We start from the raw sequence: 18,243 nt of genomic DNA, 5'->3' as shown, positions 1-18,243 counted from the left end.
TGTGCTTGTGTATGACATGTAAATAATTGATCGGTTAGCATTGTTTGAACATCTTTAATTTACAACACATGGATAGATAGCGTACACAGTTCTCCCCTATGACTGCATGAAAGAATTGACTTCAAAAGGGCAAATATTGGAATGATTAAAACACTTTTATTAATAGTGAAAACATGCACATGTTGCGACACCTCAGCAGATGCAGCTGTAGCCACATGAGAAGCCTCCCTGCATGTTTCCTTGTTTCTTGGAACCACCGCACATTTTGTGTTCTTGTAACGTTGGAAGTAGTGAAAAAGAGGGTTGACAGGAGCATTTTAAGAAACGAAGGCAGATACGAGGGATTTTATGGGTTGATCCTAATTATGTTACATCTAATATGACATGCAAGTGTAATACCGATTGCTTTTTGAAATCTTACTGAATGGGGTAACTATATTCTTTTTTATATATATATGTCATGTTGTTCTGTGTGTTCTGTTTGCTTTGAGGAAAGGACCTGCCGGGACAAACAGTCGGAGTAGGAGATGAACATCAAGGCAATGAGGCAAGTAATGGCATCGCACTAAACTCCAGAGTTCATCATTTGTGATTCAGAGGAGGGCCTTATACATCCTGGTTTGTTTATAAGAAGTGGAGATACCCAGGACCTCATACCAGGTTTGGTACCATGCGCTCTACTACTGAGCTACGCTCTACTACTGAGCTCTACTACTGAGCTCTACTACTGAGCTACATCCCCTCTGTTTGTTGCTAATTGTTTTGGAAAAGCGGAAGGGAGTGGTCTCAGTGTCTTCACTTTTGTGAGCAGAAATAGCTGAATCTGTTTATTTGTTACACATATACTGTAAGATATGATGGATTGATGTGTGAAGTGATGTATCTGCTTAACATCCACCTTTGGAATGATTGAATGTATTAATCTTCTAGTGCCTGGTTATATCTCTGTGTATCTTGAGTGACCTGGACAAAAATACCCATATTCTCGGATCATTTGGCTTGAATTAAGTGAAATGCTTTAACGAGCGTTCATCCGTATCTGCAGGCTTACCTGTGCTCAACACAACAGTTCAGAGCCGCTGCCTGAATCCCTTCCACCTCCAACCTCAATGAAACAGCAGAATCCATTGTTGGGGGATTAGCGGAAAAGGTTTTTGGGAGTTTCTTCCATTTCCTTCCCAGCAGAGGAGAGGGATGGGGGGTAAATCAGTTGGCAGCCAGCCAGCTGCGATACAAACGCCAAGCAGGCAATATCAAACAGGGGGGAGATTGACCCCACGCTCGCCTTGTCATCTTTTTTATTCTGGGTGAAATGCTCCCATTCTGTACAGGAGTTCTGCTTTACAACTCTACACTGCTCCTTAGATTGACAGTTTGAGTGACACATATTGACAGAGGGTGGAAAGTATGATGGGAAACAGGGACGTGGGGGTGGGAGAGGATAGAGGGTGCAGGGAGAGGACTGAAACACATTGCGCACTATATCTAGAGTTTAATTAGGAAAATGAAAGCTGTTAACTAAATGAGTGTTTCTGTGTGAGTGCATGTGGCCCCTCTGCTCCTCAGGGCAGAAGTCTCCTGCCTTTTGTGACCCCTCCCTTTTTTTCCTCCCTCACACACACACATATACCCAGGCTGTTACTGAATAAGGGGGAGAACGGCACCAAGAGCCATGACTGAATGCATTAATCATCCACTTAATAGATTAGTCACACTTTTACTATAATACCACTTCACAAAAAAACTATAGATTCATCATTTTTAACTAAAATCACTGTTCCACTTTTTGACCTGATGTCCAAGGGCAAGGGCAATGTCACGTGTGTGTGAGTGTGTGTGTGTCCTGGCTTAAAGCTGATCAAGAAGCAGCTACTCAGTGAATCTAAGGCATATAATTACATTTGCTGGAGGTGGTGGCTCATCTGTCTCTCTCCATCGCTTTCCTATGTCTGATTTTCTTTTCAGTCATCCCCTTCACCCCTAACAATCCCTCAATTTCATCCAGTGATCCCCAACCATTAGTCACACACACATCTACACTCATACACACACACATGTCAAAATGTTAACCTAACCCAGTGTCTGGCCTCGGCTGCCACATCCACATATGTACCCTGATTTGTTTTAAATATGTGCTCATATATAAAAAGACACACATTAACAGAAGGAGTGCAGGGCCACGGATTGCAGCCTCCTTACATCAGGGTCTGAATATTAATGTGCGGGGACAGATAAGCAGCCGTGGCAATCCCTTTAAGTCCATGCTGCTCGCTGGTTGGTGCTCCTGGTTAATTTATGCCAATCTTTATGCCCAAATTATGCAAATGATGTTTCAGCTTGAACCCTTGTGTGTAGAGTGTGTTGAGGGCTTCAATCAATCTGACTGTGTCTGTGCATTTGTATTTGTGTCTGATATATGGAGAAATTTATGTATTTTTTTCCAGTTTGTGTTTTCAGTGTATTATTTAATCTTTTTTTAGCACTTGCTTCACCTGTCCAGCAGGGGGCTGTTAATCTTGAGTTCAGCTCAGAGAAGTTTGATAGATATTGAATGAAGTTTGAACACCTTCCTTATTATCCCAGCTACCACTGCAGTCATTCTGAACAATAACTGACCCTGAGCTGGACCTCCACCCTGACAGTGATGAATATACTAGCCACCCACAAGTCATGGGTGAAGGCACCATGGGGGTTTCCATCTCCAACGGCCGCTACAACTGCCAGTGATAAAGATGTTCATTGTGATGCTGAGTGATGTTAAGTCATTGAAAAGTCATCGGCTGAGCAAAGATGAGACACGCACAGTGTGAGTGTAATCAGGCTCGATTAGCGCCGGCGCCGCTCACTTCTTAGCTGTTTTTGGCTTTTCTTTATCATGGCTCTCTTACCTCTGACCCCTGTCCTCCTCCTCCAGCTTCTCCTTCCCCCTCTCCGTCTACCAAATCCTTTAATCCATGGTCCTCTGTGACCCCTCCCTTTTGTCCCATAGTTGGGGTACATGTCTGCACCCCCGCCCCGTGAAATTGGCCGGTCAGCACTGCCAGCAGCCCTGCTATCCTTAGAGAAAAGAGAGATTGAGCGGGAGTGTTTCCAGTAATGAAGTTATGGCTGCTGCACAATTTATCCCAAAATATTAACATTTCAACACAAGCTTGAGCCATCTCTTTACTAAGGAGCTTATTGTTTTTAAAGAAATGGGTTTTGACACCACTTTAATACACATTAGGTTGAGTTTTTGAAGCACTGCAGACGTCACGTCAGGAGAAATTAACAGCACATGGCAGAAAACAATCTCCCTGTGGATTATTAGTGTGGTTAAGGCCTGCAGACCATTGACCTCACTTCTAGGATTTAATCATCTTACTTTAGACCATAGCTTTAGACGCTCCGCCCCCCATGATGTCAGATGACTGAAAGGTGGATTAAGGAAGCCAGACCACAGGAGCACATAAAAGGAGCAGAGAGAATATTCCTCGTCAAATGATATTCATTTCATATTTATTTTATTTTTCTTCACCAGGCTCCACTCAATTTGCATACATATTTTACTCACACTACCTCAATGCATCTAAATGTTAAACTTTAATATGATATACTTCTTTACACACTTTTTTTTAATGTATGCTCTGTTTATATTTATTTGCAGTAGATTGGTCTATTATAAAGTATTATAATGTTTTGTCTATATTTTATATTGTGCATTCTTTAGATACTCTATAGTTTATGTCAGATGGAGGTGTATGGCGTAGTGGGTTTTCTATAGGTGTTTGGATCAGTGGGTCACAGGTTCAAACCCCACTGCAGTCAGCATGTCGTTGTGTATCTGTGTAAGACACTTCACCCCAAATTGCTCCTGTGGGCATTTTCCACAGTATTGAGTATGTAAGTCGCTTTGGATAAAAGCGTCTAACAAGTAACATGTAATGTAATGTCGACCTATTGCAATGACAGGTTCTACTATAACTACTGCAGGTTTGCATATTGCATTGACAGCGCAGCATGTTCCACCATATGATCATAGTGGACACATTGAAACCTTGAATTACTCCCTAACATTACTGCCTGCCTGCAACAGAATGAATCCCTAAATCTAAAGAACGTCACTGACACAACGCCATTGTTCTCAGTAGTTTAATATGAACTTCAAACGAGGTGTGTACCTGTCTGCAGTGACGTCACCCTTACCTGTTGTGTACTCTCGCGCTGACTTTTCCGGAGGGCGGGGCGCGAGACTCTCATCACTCGAGCGCTGTAGCAGCACAGTTTTCCCCCTCGCGCCGGCGGTCACCACTAGCTTCCATACACCGTGCCAGCGCTCGAGCTCCTCTGACACTCAACGCGCGCTCTCAATTTAGTTTCACTTCACGGACGGAAACGTGATTTTTACGCTTTATTTTCAACAGATAATATTAAACTGAAGACCAGCGGAGATTTTTTTCTGTATCAGCGGGACAAGCACGGCGACACCGGGGCACAGAGCGATCGGGGATAGGAGCGAGGCTTCAGTTTATTCTCACCCTGCACACTGGACAGTATTCCTGCACGGAAGGACGGTACTTTGGATTACTTTGACACACAGTTTGGGACTGGAATACACCCCAAATACAACTACAATATAACTACACATGTGTCTTTTGGTTCTGAGCATGTCGCTTTTCTTTTGTAGATAATACAAATATTGCATTGCGCTGAACGGATGCATACACTTCTGTGAGCTTTGTGCAGCTGGGAAAGCAGTAACCTTTCGCAGGATAGCATAATTCAAATATTTAAGAAAGCATTAATTTGATTAAAACGTAACAACATAACTTATTAAACATTGATTTGGAGCTTTCGAGCTCTGCGTGTTTTTTAACTCAGAGAAACCTGCGAACCATATCAGGATGCATCTCAGCTGAAACCACGACTTAGGGACTTTGGTGTTGAAATCAGACCGGACCTCCAGCTCCGTCCTGGACCAGAACAGGAGCCGAGCCATGATGAATCCTGGCGGTGAGATGTTGATCCTGCTCCCGGCGCTGCTGTGCCTCCTCCCCGGAGCCTCCTGGGCTGCGACCCTGGGCGGACTAGGAGGTGAGTGAAAAGAAAACAAGAACTCACGTCTGATATACAGTTTGCATCGCTGATATCATAACAATAACATGCACGGTGCAACATCGGTAACTTCCTCATAGTTTGCAATGGTGCGCCATGTCATTAGCAATATGGAAATGTCTCTTAAATGATGTGTGGCAGTGATTGGTGCAGTCAGAACATAATTTAACCAAATGTTAAACCTGCACGTGTCCGCTTGGTCAGCCTCTGCTCTGCTGTTTTACGCATTCGGGGCGCGGTGCCAGAGGGCTGCCTTCAGCCTTTATTGGGACTTGATAAATGATGATGCTGGCGAAGCAAGCAGGTGCCAGACATGTTCTGCTCCACGCCAACAACAAGTGCACAGACTGGGACAGAGTGTTGGATTCATTCAGACACATAGCAGCTTTCAAACTTAAAGGAACAGTTATGTCTAATGCTTCTCTCTGGAGGAATTGATGCATGTGGGAAAGTTGTCTTTTTATCTGCCCTCATCCAGAGGAGGCAGAGGTCGAGGTCAGTGGCTCTGTAAGCTGGCAGTGATTCAACATCTTGCTCAGGATGACTTCATATCCAGGGTCTTCAAAATGTTCACACTGTGTGTCTCTAAAAGGACCCCAAAACAGCCCTAAATATTTTTTACAAAACACTGAAGTGTCAAAGAGAACCATGCAGATTCAGATGGCTATAAGTCAGAGAGAGAAGAAAACAAGCCCATCTCTCTAACAAGCTGCCCCTTTGTGCCGGGGGTCAGCAGCACAGACTCTCCATTCTTCCTGTTTTCTGGAAACAGTTAAAGTGGAAAACAGAGGAGAGGGACACATCCATCAAAGTAAAAATGATAAGGACTTTATGGGGCCGTATGAACGTGTATCTCCATTTGTCCATGTTTGGAATTCATTCTCTTTGTTTGTAGAGTAATAAATATTCGTTATGTTTTTATTCTTTCATTTCCTTTCAATAGTTTGTGCATGGTTATGTGCCTGGGGTCCTTTCTCTCCCCTTCCACCATGTGATGGTGTTTACACCCAGATGCAGCGAGGAGGAAAAGATCTAGAGGTTGTGTCACTGTGTCCATTGACCATTAGCCTGAACTCAGTCACCTGACTGTTACCGTAATGGGCTTTACCGCCCTCTGTAGCAGAGCTTATTGTAATTTAACCCCTTTTGTGTTTTCCAACCTTAATTCTTACTTCAGACAGGCACTGCAGGCTGTTGATTCGGGTTCATTTGTTGAATGAATGCAGTCTCTGTAAGTTAGCTCCCTGTCTCTGTGTGTCATTACGCAATTCGGGCCTGTGGCATGCTAGCCCCACAACAAATACAGTTGGAACGAGTGCCAGCAAACAGCCGCGAGAGAGACACAGAGAGGGAGACATTTAGATAGGACGCCCCACAGAGAAGTGTTCTAATTTCTCACAAAACAAAAGCAGATTCCTACATGCATCTAGAATTTGTATGTCTTGTTACGTCATAGTCTTTCTGTTAAACTTACTCTTCTCAACATTTCATTCTAGCAGAGTTAGGAGAAGATGCCATCCTCATCAGGGTGTGTGTCTGCTTGTGTGCTTCTGTGTTTGCATTTGTGTCATGATTACTGAGAGACCCTTATGTAAGATAGTGTAGTTGTTATGAGCAACTGGTCATGTGATGTATGTGTCCGCCTGTGTGTTAAGCTTGGTTTGCCTTTACTGTAATATCCAAGCGACAACTTGCACTTGTAGTGTTTATTTTGTTATTGTTCGGCCTAGTCCTGTGTCGAATGTTGTAATTAGTCAACATTATCCTTTCTAAAAAGGGAATTTAAGTCTTATCTTAGTCAAAGTAACCAAAACTATTTTAGTCTAGTTCAGTCAATAATAACTGTTTTGTAATGAGATTATACTCAACATTTCCGTTAATGTAGGAGCCCTGTTGTTGTTATTTTTGCACCTTCATTTTTTAGGTCATATAACCCATCTGTCCTCCATCTCAGAAAATGTTATTTATAACTGCCTCATTGCTGGATCTGTCGTGTTTATAAGATGCAATATTAAATGGTTGGTGGAGGCTAATTTGCTGAACTGGAATCGTTCCAACTCTCTGGTTAAGTGTTTGGGGAGAAGTCGTAAAGTTGCTTGGCTAAAATTACCCAGTGCATAATAAAGTTACAATCAGGGTGTTGCATTTTCATTTAAAGAAATGCTATTGAATCAATAATAATTGAGCTTTTGCAAAGAATTAAGCATTTGGTCAAGCAATGAAGAGGCATTTGTACCTAAATGTGTTAAGTAAAACACCTAATAGTACGTTTAAAATGTCCTATAGTGCCAATATTATTTCTATATTGTCAATAAACATAGTTTAATATTTAAATCCCACCCAATGTATGTGTCTGCAGTGACTGGATCACAGAGTGCCTCCCTGCCAGCTTCAGTCAGTTTCACTGCAGCCGTTTTAATGCTCCTCACATGAAACTGATTAGGGTGTCGGCACACGGGGGGGGGGGGGGGGGGGGGGGGGAGGGCGGCTCCCAGCGGTGCACCCACTGCATGGAACAGGGTCCTTTGACAGTGAGGGCGAGAGGTGTATGTATAATTTGATTAGCTTAGTTAGTCGGACACTATGCAGGTAAATAAGCATCATGGCTTCAGGAGGCCACCCAGTGTCCATCTGCTATTCCACCCGCCTGCCGGCTCCCAAAAACTATATTTGTCTTTGTTTGCAGTCAACAGGAGCTTACCAGATTCTCTACTCAAAGACGTTCCCTCCAGTAGCTCCCAGTGATTGAAGATTTATCACTCCATTGTAGTTTTTCAGTTTTTGTGCCAACATTTGCACTTGGCTAGCAGTGAACTATGTGTGGGTGGGTGGGAGTCATAACAAAGACTAATCAAAGCAGGCTGTAACTGCAGTTATTGCCTGGATTTCACTACTAACTGTTGTGGCCAGGGGCTCTTTGGATCTGGTCTGTGATTCACAGTGGAAGGCAAACAGAAGGAAGCAGAGCTGGAACGATACGTCCTTTAATCGATAAGTCTATCTCCGGAAAAATAATTGGCAACTATTTTGATATTAAATTAATCCTTTCAGTTATGTTTTCAAGCAGAAACAGTGGAACAATTTATCTTGGTTTAAGCCTCTCAAATAGGAGAGTCCCTGGTTTCATTTTTTATTGTACACTGAACACATTTGAAGAGATGTTCGGTTCTGTGATGGCCATTTGTTTGGCTTTCAATAGACTAAAAGATTATCGCTTGATTGAAAAGTAAATCGCCTCATTATAAAAATAATCAGTAGTTGCAGACTTAGAAGGAAGCATCCAACTCTGATGATAAAGGAGGAGCGAGAAAAGTGCAATTGCTGCCGGCTTTTTTCGGGTTGTCAAGCTAAAATAAATTCTGCGTTTCAGTTCATTTTTCTTGGTTTCTCTTCTGTGTGTTCTGTCTTCTGCCTGGAGGTATAACAGAAAACGGATCCATCACAAGTTTAGCCTGAAGCCTCCTATCTTGGTATCACTTTAATAAGCAGAGGACCTTAACAAAGCCACATTGTTGATTATATGCTATGATGTTACTGAAAGTGCTCTTTGTCTTTGTGGAAGACACCCAGCCTCCACCATAACTTAATAAAGTGATCATGTGCTTTGTTCCATTCTGAAGGCAACTTGTTTTCATCTTTTTGCTGATTTGTTTGTGTTTTTGGGTCAAAGATATGAAAGGAAGGTCAGGCTCATGATGTGCAAAAACTCTCATCCCTGCATACTTCATATCAGAGAATTGCCGTGGGATTAGGAAGCCAAGAAGCGTGTAACCACTAAATGTCTGAATGGGGCTTTGCCTGTGAGAATACATGTGGACTACAGAAGATTATGTGTTTGGGTTGAGGCTGCATTGTTGTCTCCCACCGGGGAACATGACGTGGTTATGCAAAGACAAGAGAACAGTCTTTCCTCTTTCTCATCCCTGCATCCCATTCTCTTTCTCGGTTTTTTCTCCAGCCCTCATCTTGGCCTTCTTTTTCTTCTAAAGTGTAGCTGATGGGGCGCGATGGAGTAAAGTGGTACCATGAGACTGGAGAAAGGCCTCAGAAATACTTCAGCGCTTCTTTCAGTTTGGTCTGATAAGCTTGGCTCTTTGCTGGCTGCATTGAGTGTATAACTGAAAGCTGAGGCATTTGAAAACTTCTATCAATCTATCTCTCTTCGGCTGTCGTAAATACCACAAGTGGTTCAAATGTTTCGTCCCTGACTAACAAGGGTTAGCATCTCTTTTTGGCGCTACTTATTTTCTTTAGCTGCTTCTCAGTTTTTTGTTTCCATTTCATGTTTTCTGTTTCGTCTTATGTCTCTGTTTTCTTTCATTTTTTATCTTTTCTGTTATATTTGTTTATACTCCCTTTTCTTTTTTCTCAAATATTTAGAGAAGAATACACTAAGCTCCAAAAAGAACAAGAAGATAGACCGATTTCTTTGCAGACTTTTGGTAAGGTTATATAATCTAGAAAATTGTGTTTTTTTTTGGTATAGTTTATTAAGGGTAAGTCGCGTATAATTAAGATATTTAGCCAAAAAGAGGGTCTTCACTTAAACTGAGATCGAAAGGAGTCAACCATGAATGAGAGGAATGGAGGAAGTGTATGAGAGGAGTACATTCTCAGCTGCCATCGGCCTCCCACAGCAAATATTCTCTCACCCTTTGCATTCGTCAGCAAAGTTCATTAGCTTCTCATTCGCTTCACTGATAAAGCACTCTCTATGAAGCCCTGACATTGTCTCTGATTCAGAGATTTACATTAACGGTGCGCGCGTACATAGCTTTTCATGCTCTCTCCCACGTTGTTTGTGAACAGTCAGCCCACACACGCACTCCTGTGGCTGTCAGAGAAAAAGGTCAGATGTCAGAGGCCACACACGCACACACACTCCCATTCGTTGCTTTCCCTGGAGAAACTCATGATTGGGATTCCTGGCGGCTTTTTCGCTCGGTACTAATTCTCTAGTTCTGATATCCCCATGTAGTATGACATGTTTGAACACAATGCCTCAGTGGTCAGTGACATAGTAGGATGTTGTATGTGGGTTTCTCATTAGTCCATTCATGCTTCGTTCTCACTCCCTCGTTCATAAAAATCTTGGGAACTGTGTTGCGTCATGACGTTAAATCCAGCTCTTATTGAAGCGTTTCTGGAGTTGAAGGGTTTAGTAGACTGTGTGTGCGTCAGTGTGTGGAGGCTTTGGAAGAAATGATTGCGGTGCACAGCTCAGCGTGTATCATCAACTCATTGGGATTCAGTCCTGCTTTCTGCCCTCATCTCCTTCCTCCCTGGCCCTCTGCTGTATGAAAATCCCATCTGATACAAAGCACCCTGAAACCAATTATAATGTATCGCGAACACTTTTCATCATTGAGACACAGCCGGTGCACTTAAGCTGAGTTTTTTTCCCACCTTTTCAGCCTTTTTTTCTAGTTTTTTAATCTAACCTGGACCGTCCCAGGCTAAATGAATTAAAAAGCGTTACTGAATGAAATTAGATCATGAGTGGGTAAGAGGACTGTTTCCCATCAGAGACCACACTGCTCGATATTACTGAAAGATGTCTGGGATCTTTGCTAATCATATAAATTGATATTGATTTTATTGTTGACCCAACTGAAGGTGAAGTAAAGGAGAACGGGAAAGGACAGAGAGGGGCTAAAAGAAAAGAGCACTGAAAAGAAGCTTTAAGACTCAAACTAATAGTTATCGATGAACTGGAACACAGAAAGAAGGTGTAATTGATCCGTCTGGTCCAGGATAAAACCAAGCAGACAGGCAGGAGGTGAGGGGCGTTCCATATTTAGGACGAGGGCAGAGGTCACACGGGGTCACCTTGTTCACGTTGACAGCTTCCACTTGACCTGTGAGCTTTTTGAAGGTCACACACACACTGCAGCACAATGAGGAGACCCTCAGAGAGTTGGTGGCTGTGTGCTCAGACTGATTGGACGTCTGCAATCAACAGAAGTCACCATAGATTAGCCTGTCAATCATTTGGTCTGATGGCTTTCTGTATATCGGGATGCATTATTGTGTCACCAGGTTGATGTCCGTTAATGGAAAGACTTGAATGTGAAGGCACGCTCCATCTTTATACTTCTATTTGCACTTGTTTCCCTGACAACTTTAAAAAGGTTAGGCGGAAGTTAGGCGAAGTTGTCACAGACAGACAGACAGACACGCCCACATTGAGCCTCACTACGGAAACCTATAGGTGATGTCACGAAGACTACGCACCTTTTTCTATAAAGTATATGGTCATGACACTTTAAATTAATACATGTATAAAACATATGTATGGATTCAATGAATAGATTGTAGGGTGATTTTTTTTTATTCAATGCTATTGCTGCCAGTGTGTGCTGCTCTTTGTGCTGGCTATGTGTCAGCACTAAGGCAAAGGGAGGAGTTTAGGAGGGGAAGGAAGGAAACACACACACACACACACACACACACACACACACACACACACACACACACACACACACACACACACACACACACACACACACACACACACACACACACACACACACACACACACACAGCTCTCTTTTTCTCTCCCTCCTCTCGTGAGTAGAATACTACACTTCCTTTGGCCCTTTCCTCCTAGACACACAAACAACCCCACACTTCATGTCACCACGCTTGATTTTGGCCATTGATCTCCACAGTTGTGTCTGTGCCTACAGCAGCCACAGACACATATCAAGCTACGTGAGCAGTATGCTATTGTTTCAGTGTTTGTGTCAGAAGAGGATGTTTAAAGCTGGACACCTCATTGTGGGATGAAACTCGTACAGCAGCTAGCAGTCAGCTTATTCCAGAGTTGTGCCTGTTGGCATTTTTGTAGTCTTAGTGACAGTTGGAGCGACCGTGTGCAGACTGCTGAGTTTGAGTACAAAGGAAATGTATTAAAAAATCTATTATTTTTACCTTTTTAATGCCGATTCATAACAATAGCTTTATCTACCCTTCATATCTTTATAGGTGTTATTAGCCAGGTCATAACTAAGTCAATATGTGAGACACAGATGATTACATAACGTCACCTTTCCTCCAAACTGGATCCTCAGGTTGAACAGGCTTACAGTTGTAAACATGACACTTTGGTTCGACCGGTTTTCACAGAAAAATAAATTCTCCATAGATGGTATTTAGTGCATTTACAGTTCAATGAAGCTGGGAAAGTAAAAGTGTATTCGCAGCAACACACACACACACACACACACACACACACACACACACACACACACACACACACACACACACACACACACACACACACACACACACACACACACACACACACACACACACACACACACACACACACACACACACACACACACACACACACACACACACACACACACACACACACACACACACACACACACACCACAGGGTGTTTGGTGTGTCATGCAGAGCAAGTTACAACTCCTGCTATGATCAAGGCAACTCACTTGGTCATAAACTCTATCAAATCAAATCAAGTTTTATTTATACAGCACATTGTTAAACGGTTTTTGGTCGAGCCAAAGTGCTGTACATATAATAAAAATACCCAACAGTAAAGACACTTTACAGCAAATATAACAGCACAGTTTGTGCAAAATATCAGTATGACAATACGACACCCTCTGTCCTCAGACCCTCACATCGTACAAGGAAAAACTTCCAGAGAAAACCCCACAGTTCAAAGGGAACATGGGAGAAACCTCAGGGAGAGCAAAAGAGGAGGGATCCCTCTCCCAGGACGGACAGACGTGCAATAGATGCCGTGTGTAAATTGAAGAGATTATACATTTTACAGCGTAGGTAGACCGAATGTTTGGAAATGCATGTGTCTATAATAAGAAGATGAATCCACGAGGATGTCAAAAAACAATCCTGTGGGAGCCATCAGGGAAGCAGCATGACGAGACCCAGGCAGGACCGCAGACACAGGTTTAGCCACGACCCGAAGTCCACGACTTAATCCAGAACTCAGGATAGAGGATCCAGGTCACACGACCACAGCACGAGGATCAGCCTCGACTCCGGATCCCGGCGTAGATATAGACAAAAAACAAGAACATTTGGGGGAGGCTGGGTTAATCGGAACATGAGAATACACAGACACAGACAGACAGAAGGAAGAACAAGCACTCCCTTAGGATAGGATGAGGGAAAAGGGAAGCAGGTAAGAGATTAAGAAACAGAGGTGGAGAGGCACACGCAGGGAGCAAGGTCCCCACTGGAGCCTTAGTTGGAATTGATGAGAGGTAGGGAGGTAAGCTGTGAATACGGCCATAACACTCCCCAGTCGGAATAGGCCACTCTGCAAACCTGTTTCCCTCTAATAAAACCTCGAAAGGTCAGAGAGGGAAAAGGTTTTGGATAAAGAGAGGATAGAAAATAATAGATTACAGGAGTAGAGAGTATGAGAAGTAGAGAGAGAAAAGATTTAGAAGAGTGAGTAGTAGTAATAACCTTAGTTTTAAATATAAGATCCAAGTTTTTAGGATTTAAGTGAAAGAGCAAGAACCAAAATGTAGGTGAAGAGGCGTCTACGTCAAAGCACTCTTATTAGATTATTTGATCAACTATAAGTTTTATCAAAAAGGAAGGTCGTAAGCGCACTCTTAAAATGGATAGGCTGTCGGCCGCCCGAACACAAACTGGAAGCTGATTCAAGAAAAGTGGAGCTTGATAAGAAAAGCCTCGAAGGCCAGAGAGAAGAAGTGAGTTTTAAGAGTAGATTTAAAAACTCCTAGGGTCTGGGCCGCCCTCACATAGAGGGGCAGAGTGTTCCAGAGTCTGGGGCCCGCTGCTGCGAATGCTCGGTGCCCTCGGGTTTTGAGCCTGGTCTTGGGCACTATCAGCTAAGACAACTCCTTAGTTACAACTCCTGCTATGATCAAGGAAACACACTAATGAACCAATATATCTATTTCCTCTGTATATTGTGCCCAATCTCTCTTTGGCAGCCTAGTAAATCAAGCCAAAGATCTGCGCTCTTTCCCTCTCACTGTGTGTGTGTGTGTGTGTTTGTGTGTGTGTGTGTGTGTGTGTGTGTGTGTGTGTGTGTGTGTGTGTGTGTGTGTGTGTGTGTGTGTGTGTGTGTGTGTGTGTGTGTGTGTGTGTGTGTGTGTGTGTGTGTGTGTGTGTGTGTGTGTCTCTTGGCAGTATTGGTTGGCACTCAACCACACGGCCCATTTCTTCCTTACACTCACAAAGACTGCTTGACAGTAAGGGCTACCCTGCTGCTCCTACTTTGTGTTTATTGATTGTTAGTGTCTTCCGCTGCAGAGACTTTCTTTTGTAATATCGTGGGTGTGTTTGTTTTTGTGTGTGTGTGGGTGTGTTGGTCAGTATTAATAACATGAATGTTGTTTTCTCTCTCTCTCTCTCCATGTTGTCTCCATGACTTGTTGATCTCCAGGTCTCCTCTTGTCTTATTCTTTTATCATCCTCTTTTGTGTTCTCTTAAGGAAAGCAGAGTAACATTGTGAACCTTAATGGCAGGAAACAGGCTTGGGCAAAACACAAAGGAAAACTGTCAGCAGTCCCATTTACACACACTTGCACACACACTTAAAAAATAACGTACACACACATGCCCATACTTCCTGTTCTTTTTCGAACCGTTTATAAAAGCTTTGAAATGTTGCATTACCTGCATATGCTGTGAGTCGCTATGTATGTGTGTGTGTGTGGACAAACCTCTCATTAAATTCCCCCCTCTGTCTCTCACTCTGCCGTCCCCTCTCTCCTTCCCTCACCGCCCCTCGCCCTCCCTCCTCTGCTCTCTTTATTGTGGTTTCTTTTAATTGGAGTCTGAGGTGGTAATTACAGGGTGGGAGGGAGTCTGGGAAAGGAGGAGGAAGGAGGAGGAGGGAAGACGAGGAGAAGGAGGAGGAAGAAACAGCAGGGTTGTGATGACAGAGCTGCAGATGAGAGAGGGGAGACGGCTTCTGAAGTTGTTGAGAACAAACCCAAAAAGATTTTCTCAAATGTACGTCTACTACACTTAAACTCTTGATACTGCTCCATTAAGTTAATACAGCTCAAGTGGGGAACTTTTTCTAAGTTAGTGGGGCCTCATCACTCTGCTGCATATTCCTTGTCTGCAGATTATGATGTATTTTTAATGCTTTTCATTATTTAGATTGTCTAGTCTGAGCTTCTTCTCTCTAAATTCGATGCCATCTGTACTGTTGAAGCTGGCTATCACACACACAGAAAACCCCAAAGCACTCAAATCTATGTTTTTTTGTTGTAATTCTTGATCTTTTCTCAGCGAAGACTGGCTGCAGCCTTTTCCTGAATCTCCTCATCTGTCTATTTGACAATATTTTCCTATGTTCCATTCATAAGAAACTTTCATTCTAACAGCGTGTGCGTGCTTCATGTGTGTTTAAGGGAAAAAGCTTCACTGGAGGGAGTAACCTGTGTTAAATGAGATACAGTAGCTGCCCCTCCTTTCCTGCTGTCTGACACACACACACACACACACACACACACACACACACACACACACACACACACACACACACACACACACACACACACACACACACACACACACACACACACACACACACACACACACACACACACACACAACCCACCATGCTGTAAAGATACATTAATGCTGATCCACATTATCATAATTGAGGTGTCTGCTGAGCCTGTATGTGTGTTTTGTGTGCTTGTGAGTGTGTGTGCGTCCAGGGGGAATACAGAAAGACGGAGAGAGGGTCTTTAGAGCCAGACAGACCCCATACTTTCATCTTTTAGCTCAACGTTACAATGGAAGACGGGCTGCCTAAAATGTGTGGTTGTTGGTGTGTATGTGTCTGTGGGAAAAGCCTCCTAAATGCAAATCCCACTGATCTGGAAAGCATGTGTACATAACAGCGCGCTACATAGACAGAGAAGGTGGCATCGCACATTAACTGAGCCTTTGAAAGGATAAAAGTAAATATAAAAGCTCAGTTTATAAACAATCATTATGAAATATACAAAAAACATCATACTTTTTAGGTTATATGGTTACAAATACATGTATGGTAAAGTAAATTAAGGTGAGACAACCCAGATGAATATGAAAAAATAACTAATAGGTAATCTACAGATGCAAATAGACAATGTGCAGTAAAATAAACACTTTTGTAGATGGCTCAAATCATAAAATGTACCACTTCATGAGCTGTGATGTGAAGTCACAAACACTATAAGAATGCCTTGTGAAACTGCAGGACACTGATCCAAACATGATTTAAAGTTTTACGTTCCCCATGTGACATCATGCGATAGAGTCAGATGGCATTGTGACATCACAGCGTCTTGGGCGATCTCATCAGCTTAAGTGCTTTTATGGCCCCCTCGTCCACATGGGACTGAATGGAAATGAGATCCCAGCAGAACAGATTAGATTAAAATCATGCTGACTGAATGTTACTGAGGCTAAGAGGAAAAGTATACAAATGCATGTGGTTGTGTACTGGTCACACAAATGCATGCACTTGGACATGTACTGTATAGTGCTAATACAAGGATGTATACTGCGTTTTGATAAGAAGTTCAGAATGTTAGTAGGGCTAAGGTGTTTCTCTAAAATGTTGCATTACACCACTTACTGTATCGGAGGGAAAAGATGCCCCAAGCAAATGAAAGCAACTTGGCTTTATATTATCGATAATGGTAAATGTACAATATTGTCTTTTATTCAACAGATTAGTGGATAATAGTGTATCCCATAGGTGCAGCCATAGTTGATGTATACTGTATAGAGTTTAACGTGCCTTTGCCTTGTGTAAATGCCTGCATCCATTTAAATGTAGGTCATGGAGTCCTTCAGCAACAGAACTAATAGGTGTTGAATGGAGAGCAATCAGTTAATGGGCTGCTTGTTTGTGTGAGTGGGAGTGTCAGTGTGTTATTGTGTAGAGTCTGGCACTAATAGGGCATTGAAAGAAAGGACTTAATGCATTAAAGACACTAAGACGTGACGTGGATTATCCCAAACATATGGGTTATGTCACCGTGTGCATGAGTTTGTGTGTGTGCTTAAGATGGAATAAGCTAGCGGTTTGGAAACTAATGTAAGTTACTTTTGGTAATGGCTTTTATCTCTTAAGTTTGTGTGTGTACTTTGGTGATAAGATCCACTCTGTAGGAGCCACTCTTAATGCACGTCTTGTTGTTGTCTCTGAGCACGTCCATGTGTGTCCTATTCTCCCAATTGCACCTGCACACACTGCGCTTTGAGTAGGCAGGATCTGCTGTGTGTTTATGAGTAGAGGAAGTGGGAAAGAGAGAATAGGAAGCCAGTTTCAGTCAGGTGACCTACTTACATGAGCAGGCAGAGCTGTTTTAGTATTTGTCTCAAGTTTTCAGTGTCGATGAATGATTAACATTATAATAGCTCATTCATGGAGCCCAGGGGACTGGTATGTGTACCTACCTGTGCAAACAATCTCCAATAACACACACAATAAACTGTGTGCCACCGGATTTTGAGCTGCAAAACATCCCTGTGAAAAGGCCGTAATATATCCTTTTTAGATTATGTGTTTATGAGATTTGAGACATTTTGGAAAATTGGATTTTGAAACAATACCAATCAATCTACAAACATCCACAAGACAAATGCAAAATAACAAACAACCAAAAAGCCTGCATTAAAAAAAACATTTTTTAAAAAACATTTTAAAAAGATCATGAAATGAAAACTGAGAGCACTGCGGGATATTGTGGGAGAACTATATATTTTACAGTCTAATAAATTGTCCGTGCTTATAACAATGACAACAAAACGCTTGAATGCCACACAAAATAAAAAATGGATGTTTTATGCATTTTAACTTGTTAAGTCTTTAAGGGGTAATGTATGAAAATGCTCTAGGCGAGGTTGCTGCTCAATCATCCTTTCTCCCTGTACGATGCAACAACACCCTGGGAACAAACTGCATGTTTGCCTGAATACAAATATTGTTCCCATCATAGGTTAATGCTAACTGAAATCTGACCAAGGGTCTAATAGACAATTTAACACTTCAGCTGGTGCTTGTTACAAACTGATTGGAAAATGGTGTGAAAGAGTTCATTGTTTACTTTTTAATTTGGTCTTAATGTGTGGCCGACGTGTGACGCTGAACCTTT

At 42.5% G+C, this 18,243-nt stretch overlaps 1 protein-coding gene across 1 annotated transcript in view; it reads left to right on the top strand.

Moving 5' to 3' along the window:
* The first annotated feature begins 4,276 nt into the window (after window positions 1–4,276).
* The window catches only part of LOC307032660 (semaphorin-4F-like), a 47,208-nt gene continuing 33,241 nt past the window's right edge, over window positions 4,277–18,243 (top strand). Inside the window, exon 1 of the mRNA XM_079670803.1 lies at window positions 4,277–5,073. Coding sequence (XP_079526929.1) covers window positions 4,977–5,073 — 97 coding nt within the window. The 5' untranslated portion in view covers window positions 4,277–4,976. The remainder of the gene's footprint in view (window positions 5,074–18,243) is intronic.

The sequence above is a fragment of the Notothenia rossii genome, assembly GCF_949606895.1.
Source record: "Notothenia rossii genome assembly, chromosome: 3".
NCBI lineage: Eukaryota > Metazoa > Chordata > Actinopteri > Perciformes > Nototheniidae > Notothenia > Notothenia rossii.
This window is presented reverse-complemented; position numbering and strand designations above follow the sequence as displayed.